The sequence below is a fragment of the Scardinius erythrophthalmus genome, assembly GCF_964197995.2.
Source record: "Scardinius erythrophthalmus genome assembly, chromosome: 24".
In the NCBI taxonomy this organism is placed as follows: Eukaryota; Metazoa; Chordata; class Actinopteri; order Cypriniformes; family Leuciscidae; genus Scardinius; species Scardinius erythrophthalmus.
Genome location: NC_138244.1, coordinates 12,996,599 through 13,011,660, shown reverse-complemented (window position 1 = coordinate 13,011,660; position 15,062 = coordinate 12,996,599). Strand labels below are relative to the sequence as shown.

General features: G+C 32.8%; 1 protein-coding gene across 2 annotated transcripts in view; it reads right to left on the bottom strand.

Annotated features, from left to right (window-relative positions):
• Positions 1-70: 70 nt before the first annotated feature.
• The window catches only part of tead1a (TEA domain family member 1a), a 42,521-nt gene continuing 27,529 nt past the window's right edge, over positions 71-15,062 (bottom strand). For both annotated transcript variants that reach the window (XM_081356869.1, XM_081356868.1), the window contains 10 exons: positions 13,117-13,181; positions 12,593-12,655; positions 9,593-9,727; positions 9,431-9,471; positions 9,249-9,304; positions 8,128-8,252; positions 6,370-6,543; positions 3,504-3,644; positions 2,152-2,304; positions 71-2,037 (listed from right to left, as the gene is read on the bottom strand). In XM_081356869.1, the coding sequence (XP_081212995.1) occupies positions 1,924-2,037; positions 2,152-2,304; positions 3,504-3,644; positions 6,370-6,543; positions 8,128-8,252; positions 9,249-9,304; positions 9,431-9,471; positions 9,593-9,727; positions 12,593-12,655; positions 13,117-13,181 (1,067 nt within the window). In that variant the 3' untranslated portion in view covers positions 71-1,923. The remainder of the gene's footprint in view (positions 2,038-2,151; positions 2,305-3,503; positions 3,645-6,369; positions 6,544-8,127; positions 8,253-9,248; positions 9,305-9,430; positions 9,472-9,592; positions 9,728-12,592; positions 12,656-13,116; positions 13,182-15,062) is intronic.

Below are 15,062 nucleotides of genomic sequence, written 5' to 3'. Positions count from 1 at the left end.
ATAAAAGGGTCAACGCTTGGCTACAAATGATTTAGTACAGAGAAAATAGAGAAGCTCAGTAAAACAGTTTGCAGTACAAACACTAAAAGTTTATTTTCATTTTCTTTTCGTGTCATCCCCTCAAGGAAAATATACACGATTGAAAACAATTATTTGACAAGAGTCCACCTATTAAAAAGCTACCCAAACTCAGCGTTTCAGTGCTCTCTTTACTGAAAACAAACTGCCATCAAATACATTAGTGTTCCGTTTTAATGCTCATTTTACTAACAGATACTCTGCAAAACATGTAAAACATGACAAAAACAAACAAACAAAACAGAACCCACAATCGTGTGTGGTAAATAAGACTGAAATCAACATTTTGATTCAGATTAAGGAGTCATTATTCCCCAAAAAAAAACAAAGACGGCTCTGTAAGCACTGGACTGTCACTCATCGTCGGTCTGGTTGTCGTTGTAACTAACATGTCATTTGATGTACATGAAATCTCTTTCCCTATATACATGACACCACAATCAACTGCTTTCTTTACAGGGTGGAAAATGAATTTCTGACGTATCATTTGATTCATATTGAAATTAAAAATACATTTCCATCGATTAATTCATTATTTTTCCCAGCTTTTTAAAAATGTCAAAGGCATTATGGTGATAGTATCCAAATCTGACCTTTTTTTTTTTTGGCGTGTACCATTTTCTGAGCTGGAAAAAACAAAAAACAAAAGGCACTTTCAACACCTGTAGCTTTCACTTGGCATGAGCAGAAGTGACAGAATGTTTATTTGGTGTACAAGAGAGAAATGTGACCTACTTAGACTTAGGCTTGACAAAAAAAAAAATGTGGCAGAACATTTTTTTTGTGGGACAAAATACAAACATCAAGTGAGGTTATATACTTTTACTCACAAATAGACAAAGTCTGTGATGATAAACACTAAGGCACAATATGCTTTGGTGATTTTGCTATGTAAGTTTCCTTTATTGTGTAGCCTATTCTGATATGGGAAGAAATAACGTGCTAGTTTCTTAAATCTGAAGTATGTAATTTATTTCTTTGCCCCAACAGCGCCTCCTAACGGAATTTTAAAAAAATAAAAAAATGATAGCCCCGCCCCCAAATCACGCCATTGGTCGAGTCAGTGTTGTTGCGTAGAACTAGACGGGTCGCTTAAAATAAAAAGGTTAAAGTTTAAAGTTAACCCAAGAACCTTTTCTGTTACATACTTCAGTTTTAAATGCAAATTCACAAAAAAACAAAACTTTGCCTGTGTTATTTTTTAAAGTTTCTATGAAGAAAACGATTTGTTTCTTAGTGTTTTAGTACTGGAACAGCCCATGTGCAGTGTAAGGCAGGTAGTTCCACATAAATAATACAGTACCCTTTTTATGCTCTTTCATTAAAGTTAAATCCACTCAATGTGAAAAAAAAACAAAGCAAAAACAAATACCAGGGGCGAATTAAGCCTTTGAAATGTGAGAATAAAAGGCTGAACAACAGAAAAAAGCTTCCATGTACTATGACAATACAACTTTATATAAGCAACGTTCTTTCAAAACACGTTGTGGTTTAAAACATCAACCGAGTTAAACAGACATCCAGACAAAAATAACAAAACTGTACCGTTTCACCCACGAAAAATAAACACCGAAACACGAGTGATGAACAAATTATAATGTAATTATTCATTCCAGACCTCACCCAAAAACGTGACAAAAAGCCTTCTGGGGTGGGACTGAGAGAGGCACAGCCACTTAAAATGAGGTTGTGAGTCATTCAAAGGCTTTTCTTAGTCCGTCAGGCTCTGCCGCTCTTGGCGGACGCCAGCCGTGTAGCCTAAAAGCCTCAGTGAATATAAAGTCTCCACTGTTCTGTCTGTGAGCAGTGTGTCGCTGACCGACTGACTGGGTTGAGTCGGGAGCCTCAGTCTTTGACCAGTCTGTAGATGTGATGCTGAGCGCCGTGCTCGCTGTTTGAGACCTCGAACACGCAGGCCATGCACAGTAGGGTCTCTTGAGTGTCTCTGTTCGTCACCACCTGCAGGAACAGCGCGAGAAAGAAACCAGCTTTTAGAAATCGCCATTTGACGCTGACTATACATACACATGTGGATTTAGATAACGGAATGAACATGGGAATTGTAGGACATACCAACAGGATGGTGAAGTTTTCTAGTACGCTGTTCATCATGTACTTCTCAGGCAGGTGCTTGAGCTTATGGATGAAGTTGATCATGTATTCACACATGGGAGACCGGCTGATCTTGTACACAAAACGTCCGTTCTCAAACCGAGCATACTCCGTCTACCAGAACAGATAAACAAATAAGATATTTAAATGAATTAATTAAATGAATTCATACACTTTTTATATATATATATATATATATATATCATTTTTTATTTTATTTTTTACACATATGATTTTAAATATTTCAATTTGACAAAATAAAATTTTATTTAACTGAACTTTAAAAAAAGTAAAGAAAACAAACAAATATAATTCATGCTATAATTGTATATAAAACACTATAATACATATACAATTTGACATGTTTATATGAAATATTACATATAAAATTTAATATTAACTTAACTTTAAATTGTATATATATATATATACATATATATATACATACAATATTATATACAAACAATATATGTATATATATGTATTATTTGTATATAAAAATACATATAACATTTTACACACACACATATATATATATATTACACATATGATTTCAAATATTTAAATTTTACAAATTAAAATTTATTTAACTGAACTTTAAAAAAGTAAAGAAAACAAACAAATATAATTCATGCTATAATTGTATATACATATACAATTTTACATGTTTATATTAAACATTACATATAAAATGTAATATTAACTTAACTTTAAATTGTATATATATATATATAATATTATATACAAACAATATATATATATATATTATTTGTTTATAAAAATACATATAATATATAATATTTTACACGATTTAAAAAATGTCAATATTACAAATAAAATGAAATATTAACTGAAATACAAATAAAATTCATATTATAATTGTATATAAAAATACATATTATAAAATTAAATATATACATACATTTTACATGTATATACAATTTTAAATATTACAAGATTACAAATAAAATTTAATATTTATTAACTGAACTTAAAAAATTTTAATTGTGTATATAAAAAGGCCAAATATAAAATGATAGTTAAACATATAAAAAAATAATATATGACCAAAAACAAGTGAAATAAACAAAACACACACACACACACACACACACACACACACACACACACACACACACACACACACAGACACACACACACATATATATATATATATATATATATATATATATATATATATATATATATATATAACATTTTGAGTTTACTTTTGATAGGATATGTTTTGATATTTACAAACATCTTTTTACTCTTTTATTTATCATATTCATTTAATATTCATTAGCACTCACCTCAACTTTCTCCACCACTTGTTTCCCGAAGGAGCAGACCTTTGTGGAGCAGGTAATGGTCATGTTCTCTGAGCTCTCGTACTGACTGGTCACGCCGTAGAAAGCCCCAGAATCCTCCTGGATGTTGCAGTTCAGGTCGGCCTGCGGACGCACCAGATAACAGCTCAGTGACGGACGGAGAGAAAACACTGACAAAAGCCACTTCGACCGCAGGGTTTGCATACAGTTGAGCAAATAAATGAGTAATTCGTCAGACGCTAAAAAAATAAAAGGTGCTTTATGTCAACAGTAAACTCTTTGGCTGCTTTAAACTGTGAATAGAGCCTTCTGTGAAGTTTACCAAGGCCACAGACACCTAGAATCACTGAGTCTTATTTACAGTTAATGAAACTTCTGCAAATCTATATTAAAACGACGAGTGTATCAAATGCCGTTGAAAGAACATAATAAAAAAAAAAAATCTTTTGTACAGTCTCAGAGATTTCAAGGTTATAAAACATGCCACAACTGTGTAGACATCAAACACAATAAGAACACTCTATTCATTTCAGCTGCTGTTGTCCTAAAAACACCCATTAGTAAGAGATAAACCAGGCACGTTTGACCACCATCCGAAAACTAGTATGCGATGTAAGAGTGTAATAAGCGTTAACCTTCAGTCTGTCCAGGATGAGGCCGTCATGCGCTTGCACCTGTCGCTCAGAGCGGCAGGTGTTCAAATAAAGGCTCCCTATCAAACCCAGCATCAGCAGTATTAAAGGACAGAGCGCTGTTTCACAGGGATTAAACACACCACTGCTGGCTTTAACACAGCACTTTAATCAAACGCCAACGTGTTGAACCAATTCAGCTGCCTCCATTCAGACGCACGCAGGGCACTGGTGCTTTCTCAACGGCTCATATAATGCTGATGTATGGTGGATTCTTTAACTGTGGGTGCTTTATGTCGCATGAGTTTATTTTTAATGTCTGATTTTATTGTTTTACATTTGATCCCAGACCAAACTAAAAAAAGCTAGCATAAAACATAAATTGTTTTAAGTTTATTTTAGGATTTAAAGTTCAAAATGTAAAAAAAGGATAAATAATTAGTTTATGGTTAAAATTTTGTAATATGAAAAGGATTATTTTTTTTTAAATAAAGCTAAAATAAAGAAGAAACACTTGAAGAAGTTAATTAACAAAACTACAAATTAACTTTGTATTTAGTATTTACTACTTAAAAATTGTAAGTTTTATATTGACAATGATAGCTTTCAATATGACAATTATTTATATTAAAAAAGAGCCGAACGTGAAAATAACTGACCCACACTTTAATTCATTCTTAAACTATTATATATATATATATATATATATATATATATATATATATATATATATATATATATATATATATATATATATATATATATATATATATATATATATATATATATAAATCATGTTTAATGTTTATTTTAGAACTAAAGTTACATTTTTGTTATATAAAACTTATTCACCTAAAACTGCCCATACTCAAAGTATTTATTAGTTATTCAATAAATTATTATAAGAATTACTCTTACCCAGGGCTAGAATTTCATTCATTCTTAAACTATAAAAAGCCATAATAAATCATTTTTTCATGATGGCTTTTTATAGTTTAAGATCTGGGATAAGGGTAGTTCTTATAATAAATCATAATTCAGTTAATTTCACTTTGTTAATATAATTCTTTTTTGTATTAAAATATATCATTGTCAATATAAAAACCTAATTTGAATAATAAATAAATACTTTGAGTGGGCAATTTTAAATTAATATGTTTTATATAACAAAAAATTAACAAATTCTAAAATTAACATGTAAATATAAATCATTTTTTCAAGATGTTTAAAAGTTAATTTTAGAATTTGTTATTTTTTTGTTAAAAAGGGCAAAAAAGTGAAATTAACTGAATTAGGATTTATTATAAGAACTACCCTTATCCCAGATCTTAAACTATAAAAAGCCATAATGCAAAAATTATTATTTATTATTATTAAATTTATTATTATTAAAAGTTTTTATATTGACAATATCTTTTAATATGCTAAAATTATTTACATTACAGCCAAAAGTGAAAATAAAATGTGCACAAAAATGCTGAAACTAATTATGATTATAATAATTATTTACTTTTTTTTTCACATTTATTCATAAATATATTCACTATCTATATATATATATATATATATATATATATATATATATATATATATTAGGGCTGGGAAATGATTAATCGCGATTAATCGCATCCAAAATAAAAGTTTGTGTTCACATAATATTTGTGTGTGTACTGTGCATAATTGCAAGTAAATATTTAAGAAAAATTTGTTAATTATATATAAAATATTTATATTTATTTATAATACAAATTATATATAATATATATACAGTATATTTAAGCAAATATTTCTTAAATATATACATGCATGTGTGTGTATTAATATATATACAAAATAATTATGCACAGTACACACACAAATATTATGTGAACACAAACTTTTATTTTGGATGCGATTAATCGCGATTAATCATTTCCCAGCCCTAATATATATATATATATATTCACTATATATTAATCACTATAATGCAACAGCATCTATAACACCATTGTTTAAATTATAGAAAATGATTTTTTTTTTTTTTTTAAGGATTGTCTCACTATTACAGGTGTTTCTGGACATTTTTATTGGATTGAGAAGTGAAGTAGCACATAAAATGATGTGGAAAAAATAAGAAATTGGGTTTGGAAAAGGATTTGAACTGAATTTGTATTGTTAGCATGAGCAGCACATGCGCTAACAGCTACGCCGCGGCCCGACCGCTCAGATTGACTCACCCAGAACTTGACCAGGAAGAAGGCGTTCTGAGGTCCTTTCCCAAACAGCTCCTTCAGCCCACCCTTCTTCTCAGGGAATTTGTCGTAGATTTGACGTATGTCCACTGTCTCCAGAAGCGCATCGTTGTACGAGTAACTCGTCTGGCCGATGTGCACAAACAGGTGCTTGTTGTACTGCACAAAGAGTTGGAAATCAGATCACTGCAACATATACACTAACACACGTTTTTTGTGAGATGTTTGTTGTCGAAGCGACAAGATTGAAAGAGCTTTCAATGAGTTTTTAATGAACTATTCCCAAATGTTGTTTGTGTCAGTAAGGAAGCATTTCAGATTGCATTTGTGAAGCGGTTTCAGGTTCTGCTGAATGTTTGTGTGGCTGGACGACTGTATTGAGAACACGACTGGTTCTGCGTATAACGCTTGATTAATAGCCGCTGTCACGCCAGACCAGAGGGACAAGCATTTCATACAGATCCTGCCAACATGATAGATAACACAGGTCTGCTTTAACACGGACACGAGGCATTTTGATAACCTGCAGGTCACGAGAAGTTCTTCCCAGGTCTCGCTTTTAATCGAAACATTCTGTTTTGTCTTCATTGTCTAGATCAGCACGTAAATAGGACATTCAGCATCGGTCAGCTGATCTAAAGACACTTTTGGAGGACTACTAGATCATAAGCAGGCTCAGTTCTTTTAGCGCACCAGAAAAGATGTGTTTTGGTTTTATTTGAGCTGAAAATGACTTCTGTAGTTTTCCATCATTATCATTGGATCAGGAAAAATGCGGGATGTGACCTTGGTCATCATGACCATCTCTAATAAGACCCAAATTTACATTTCTTTAAAGCATCGCACAAGCTTGCTGATCCAAGGCTAAATGCAAACTCAATACTTTCACCAAGTTACGTAATTCTTATATTATTAAACAAATATATTATGATTTAATAATATTAATAATATCAATTTGACAAACAATTCTACCACTAAGTAATGTACTACTGTATTTATATTCTCATATATTATATTATAACTATTATAGTATATTATATTATAACTATTATAGTATATTATAATTATATTATGATATTCGCTCAAACGCATAATGCAACATTTCTAAAGTAAGAAATTTATAATAATTAAATATATAGTAAATATTACATTATATTAAATATGAAAGTAAATATTATTATATTATATTATATTATATTATATTATATTATATTATATTATATTATATTATATTATATTATATTATATTATATTATATTATATTATATTATATTATATTATCACCAACACCAAGGATATGCTAGTAAAATAATGCAATACTACTAAAATCCATCATTGCATTTATGGTAAATGTATCTTTAATCAAAATAAATAGATTAATTTCACATATTACTCATCTGCTTTTGAGCATGTGTATTCAACAACTAGTTACACCTCCAAGAAATAAAAATACTGATTCCATTTTTTTTTCAGCTATAAACCACAATCATCCTTTTATAATAATTCTGCTGAATATATATATATATATATATATATATATATATATATATTCAGCAGAATTATTATTATTATTATTATTACATTATATAAATTGCAGAGCTACACAAGTCATCATTTAATGGTGTTTGTTGTGTGATGTTGATCTCTACATGTTAAATGAGTAAAGCAGCAGTATATTTGAGGCTGGTAAAGCAGGTCAAGGCTGCTCTTCTGCAGTAGTTCTGTGTGTGTGTGCTGACTCACTGAATCTGGGTCCCGCTGATGCTCCAGGAAGGAGGAGAACTCCACCAGCCGCAGTTTAGAGGTGCCGATAGAGCGCCCGTGCCACACCGGCATTGCAGCTGTGAGGGCTGTGGGGGACTCGTAAGCTACACACACACACACACATCAGTGATGGATTAAAGAAATAAGACCAGAGCCGTTAAAGGGACAGTTCACCCAAAAATGAAAAATCTGTCATCATTTACTCACCCTCAAGTTGTTCAAAACCAAAAGAAGATATTTTGAAGAATGTCATTAACTAAACTTTTTTTGTCCTACTATGTGGCCCATCAACTGTTTGGTTTTCCTATATTCCTCAAAATATCTTCTTCTCTGTTCAGCAGGTTCATACAGGTTTGGAAAAACTTGAGATGACTAAATGAGTAAATGCTTGAGTAAAAAAAAAGACAGAATTTTCATTTTTGGGTGAACTGTCCCTTTAAGAGTGATTTAACTATAATAAATATACAGGATTTATTTTAATTAATAAATCTTCTTACACTAAATAAGTTAATTACATTGTTTTACTATGATAGTATACATATAATTTATATGTTTACATATTATATTACAATTAAAACTAAATATATAATAGTGTAAATATACTTTTTTATTTATTAATATTACATAGAAAATAAATTATATTACACATTAATAATATTACTAAAATTTTAATAATAAACAAGTCTTCAACCAAGTAATGTAATTATCATATCATATTATAAATATGTATTTTATTTCTATTATATAAACTAAATTATATTATAAATTAATAATACAATTCTCCCACCAAGTAATATACTTGTTATACTTCTTATATTCTCATATAATATTATATTACAAAACTATATATATATATATATATATATATATATATATATATATATATATATATATATATATTATGAAACACATTTATATTATAAATTAATAAAATGATTCATGTAATAAACAATCAATTAATAAAAACGTGCACAAAGTAATAAAGCTGCTTTGAATGGCTCATCAAATCAAATATAAGAACCAGATTGATCCTTATTGAAAATATACAAAATCTAAGTAGGCATGTCAACTAAATGTCTGTCAATGGTGGATGTACAAACCTGCAATAGCTGTGGCCGTCTGGATGGGGTAATTCTGCTGTGAGAACGGCTTTATACTGAGGAACAAGAGAGCTCATTATTACAAGGTGTCATTTTGTTGTTTATTAGTTCATAATACATTATTTTACTAGGTATGAATTCAGCCATGTGTAACTGAATTAGTTTAAGTTCTATATACTTACTCTTGTGAGGAACCAGGCTGTCCTGTTGGCACCTGCCAAATCTAGAAAGGGAGCAAAAGTAACACTCAATCACTAGAGTGAAACGATATGCATGGATATATTCTTTTGCTCGTCCTTTAAATGGACACTAATTGCTTTAAAGTGTGCTGGGGCATCTCTTACCCCTGTGGACCCAGGTAAGGTGGCCCGTGGGAGTCCCGCGAGCCCCAGCCGGCTGTGGATGGCTGTGGCCGAGACGATCTGCGCTGAAGACATGGCCGCCATCCTGCTGATCGCATCATTCTTCACGCTCTGGTCCTTCAACGACACGCATCACAGAGAACATCAGTCAGCAACTGTATTTCTGACTTAAAGCCAAAAAGTCTCATCATTTCTTCAAATGAATTTGTCTTAAGACCTGACAGGGTGAAAAAGTAGGTAGGTCCATTTAAACTGCTCTCCGTAGAGCATGATTCTGAAAATTAATTAACTTTTTATATAAAACGTAGCCTTATATAAGCGCATATAGCAGAGGTAAATTGTATGCGAGGAACTCAATGCTGTGAAACAAAGGAAACTGCATTTAATTCGGCACAGAGTGCTTTCTGAATCACAGATATGTGAATTACTGTGAATGTACATTAAGACCAGCAATATGCCCTCAAATGTTCTCGTAACGAGTAATCAGAGCTCCCATCATGCATTGCACATTAACTATGTGGTATTGCACATGCTAATGCTGCTGCACCATTTGGTGAAGTCTGGTGATAGACTTATGTGGCTTGTGTTACTCATTTGGAGAATGCGAGCTCTGTTTTTGTCAGCTGCAGTGCATGAAAGCAGCAGTCAGTCCGAGTGTCTGATCAATGGGTTTCATTCTGGTCAAGCATGCTGTCAAGTACTGGAGCGCATACGCTCAAAGAAGAGCCTTTTGTGTAATCAAATGAGTAACCGACTGTCCACTGTATCAGGCTTATAAAGAAGGCAAAAGCATCGGGGGGGGGGGGAGACTAATCAGAAGTTTTACCTTATCAACTGCAGGTTTAGTGTTGTTCATATTAAAGTCAGCATGAAATCCCTCCCTCTTGCGGTGACATCTGTTTACTGGCGCGAGGGCGGGGACAACCCGTCAATCACATGAGATCTACCAATAGCAAACCGCAACTATCCAATCAATTCCTGATGGACAAAATCAAGTCTCGTCCTACATTGTTTTTTTTTTTTAACTATCACAACATCCGTTTCATGCCGACTTTAAGTACTGTCGGTGTGAAGTATTAAATACGTAAGGGATAATGTATAGAGAGGCGGTCGTTATAGCGAATAACAACCCCGACAGACAAGACTGAACAGGTCTTGAATCAGCCTGAAGGGGTTGTTATTCGCTATAGCGACCGCCTCTCTATACATTATCCCGCTTATTACATGGCTACCTACAAAATAAATAAATAATTTGACACGAATTATTGATTTAAAAAGGAGTTTATTGATTTAAAAACGAATGTATTGCTTCCGCCAAAGAAAATAGTCCGTTCCGCGTCCATAGCAACGCGCTGTTTTTCATGGCAACTTCGCAGCGGTCTGTTATCAAGAAATAACAGACCGCATTCTACATTAGAATTCAACCAAGCCATGTAATAAGTAAGGGATAATGTATAGAGAGGCGGTCGCTATAGCGAATAACAAGCCCGACAGGCTGAACGAGACCCCGACGCGAAGCGGAGGTCTATATTTAGGTCTATAATGTGTGAAAATATTTAGGTATATTTAGGTCTATAATGTGTGAAAATGGCATTGAGCTATATAACCTTTATCGTTCTGCAGGAGAACTTGTCAAAGTGTTTTTATACAAGCAAATGATGTCGATGGCAGAACTGTCATTCGCTGTTTAACCACCAGATGCCACAGCTGCTCAAAAGCGGGATCCTTTGACACCCCTCCTCCTTTACAGGTCAGGCCATCAGCCAACATGCCACTATATGCATTATGTTGTAAAAAAAATTTTATTAGTTATTTTTAATATAACGGTATATATGCGGTCAGTAATTGATCAAAAGTAACAGTAAAAACATGTATAATGCTGCAAAAGATTTCTATTTCAAATGAATGCTGTTCTTTGTTTCCACAAAAATATGAAGCAGCACAACTGTTTTCAACATTAATAATTTAAGAAATGTTTTTTGAGCAGCAAATCAGCCTATTAGAATGATTTCTGAAGGATCATGTGACACTGAAGACTGGAGTGATGATGCTGAAAATTCACAGGAATAAATTATATTTTATAATATAGGAAACAGTTATTTTATATGTTAATAATATTTAACAGGTTTACTGTATTCTTGATCAAATGCAACCTTGGTGAGCATAAGAGACTTATTTCCAAAAATGTTTTTAATATTTTATTGAAAAACTAATTGTATACATAATTTTACATAATATATATATATTTTAATCATTTAATAATATAATTTTTAAAATAAGATATGTATTGTCAAATAATTTAACATTAGCCTGTCATAACCCACAGTCATTTTTTATTAAATGGTTTATTTAAAAAGTTTTTTTTTTACTAAATTACTATTTAAAATACGATTTGAATTAAATGGTTGAGGCATTTCACAATATTAATGTATTTTTGATCAAACAAATGCTGTTTTGGTAAGAATAGAGACTTCTGTCCAAAAAAAGTCATTATCTATGAAATAATATAATAATAACAAAGTAATATAAAATAACATAGACAAGTCTGGAAATTTTGGATTAGATTGGATAGTTGCTCATATTTTGTCACATGCATAAATAATATCTAAAGGTCTGCTTTTGAGTTTCATGCTGCTTTTCAAATCATGCGCTTGTCCTTGAACAACTTTTCTGAAGCCAAGTATATAACACATTATCACGCATTTTTCAGTGTGTATGCAACGCCTGGCAAAATGCAGTTTCTTCCAAAACAAACACACTTTTGTGCGAATCAGGAAGGAAATGGACAAACATGTGGAAGAAAAGAAGTTAGCCAGTTGACTGCATACTAAGCAGGGCAGTCACAAGCAGGAAATCTAGGTTACAGACAGCCAAACAGCAGGGCACCCGTACACACACACACACACGGTTCAGTACGGATATGGCCTGAGAGAATACACATACACACACAGGCTGTGTCAAACACAAGATGTAGGCATGTACCTTTAGCTTGGAGTGAAATTCTCTGGATTTCCGCCGGGCAAGAACCTGGATATGACTGGAGACCTGGTCACACACACACACACACACACACACACACAAAAGGAGCATTTTGTAACCATGGAGATGAAAGGCTCCCTGCCATTAGCCACAAAAAAACATGTACTTTAATTACAAACAGAACATCTAATACAACATCATTTGTTCAGGAACCAGGAAGAAGCATGCGATCAGCTGTTTAATTAGTTAAGAATTCAGTTTTTAAGTCAAACTGACTTTACAGTAAAATTGTAAAGATTTGCAGTGAACTGAGAGCACAAAGCAACAGGTGTCCGCTCGCTGAAGAACGCTTCGGTAACTAAGGAAGGCAGTAAGCCAGCGAGACCACGTTTGGTTGAAGCTGTAAACAAAGCCTGGCTTGTCACTGTCACCGTTGTGAATTTACTGGAAATAAACTGTAGTTCAGCCTCGGTAACCAACGTTATTTATTTCATGTCATGCTTAGAATCTGAAGCAGCTCCACTCACCTGCTTTCTCGTCCGTGTTTTTCCCGTTCTGAGTTTGATGTATCTGGCGATTAATTCGTTACGACCTATAAGAGAAAACAAAGAAATGCTTGTTATATGTAGTCAATATTTATATTTTAAAGAAATTATTTCAGTGACCTCATTCATAGATATAGGTGAATACATGAACAATTAGACAATTATACAACACAAACTGATTTTAATTTTGCATATTTATTATTTGATATGTAATAAACCGCAATTAATGGCATATATAAAATGATTAAATATTGTCTTTGAATTTACAATATTGTGGCAGTTGAATAAATCATTCAACAGACAAAAAGAATTAATATTGTTATTTTCATATTAAACATTTGCCAGTCACTGGCTTCCAACCCACATAATTCATATAAAATTGTTTTTTAAAAAATTTTATTTAAAAAAAAAAAAAAAAATGTAAAAAAAAAAAAAATTACAATTTTTTTTTTTTTAAAGTGAATAATTAATTGTATGCTACTAAATTAACATTGAATTAATTTATTGAATAAAAGAAGACTTGAAATAAGGAGCTATGGAAGCTTCTAATGTGAATATGAACTATAGAGCTTATGGTGCTTTTTGAAGTCTGACAGCCTCTGGTCAAAATATACACAAAAAGGTTGTTTATGGGTAAAATATCAAACACAACTCTTGGTTTAAAGTTTTAAATAAAAAAAATATAAACCCAATGGTTGGGTTAATCTATATTTGACCCAAACATGAGTTGAAACAACCCAGCATTTCTTTGATGTTTCACTGTATGGAAAAGAGCCACGTGAACCTTCTTCAAAACATCTCCTTCTGTGTTTCACGGAAGACCGATGTCATTTGGGTTTGGAATGACATTAACGTGAGTAAATAGTTTCATTTTTTGGGCAAACTATTCCTTTAAGGACAATATCTGACTGTCAGTCAGGGTATTTTCTCCAGCTAGCCTTTACCCAATGTGCTTGCAGTGTAATCTCTTCTAACCCAGACCTGGGCCTCCCTATTCTTCCAAACACAAACATTCGTGTACACGCACACACACACTCTCTGCACACTCACAATGCGGGCATTCATGCACACTCCGACTCTCAGATCAAAGAATCTCCAAACGGCCAGCTGTAAGCATGCTTACTGCTGCATAATTCATTCTTTTCAGTCACTTGAAAACATGCTCAGCTGGACTTGGCAAACCTGCAAAACAACCTCCAGAGAGAAAGGGGACTTACAGGGACAGAGAAAGAGAGCCTGTCGAACGAATGTTGAGTTTTGAGAGTCTCCCCCGTGGAGTTTAGTAGAAAAACCAAAGCAGAAACTGGTCAAAGAGACTGGTTCACTCTCAACAAGAGATAAGATAAACACTATCAGTTCACTAAATACTGAATGACAGCTGATTACAGTTTTTTTTTCAATTGCTAACAAGCATTAAACAACAAAACATCAACAATATGTCTAGTATAATGACGTGTGTGTGCTGTGTCAGGAGGAATTTCTGTGTGGAGTTTGCATGTTCTCTCTGTGTTGGCGTTGGTTTCCTCTGGGTTTACCCCACAATCCAAAGACATACAGGACAGCAAGTTTGACTGGAGGTGTGAGTGTGAATACGCATGTGTGTGTGTGTTTGTGTGTGATGGACCGGTCGTCTGTCTTAAGGTATTTTCCTGCCTCCGTCCCGAGATACTGGAAAAGGCTCCAACCTCCCCACAACCCTACATAGGACAAGCGCTTTGGAAAATGTATGGAATATATGGATGGATGGACAACGTGAGGGTTCTAGTCCTCCCTCTCTCAGCCACTCTTCTTTCCACACCAATGTGTCTTCCCTGATCCATATCTCCAAACAAAATCATTTCGAAGCCATCCTGATTTACCAAAAGATGGCAAAAAAATTACTACAGTAATAGAGACTAAAAATAAGGCACCTGGGTCGGTGTATATGT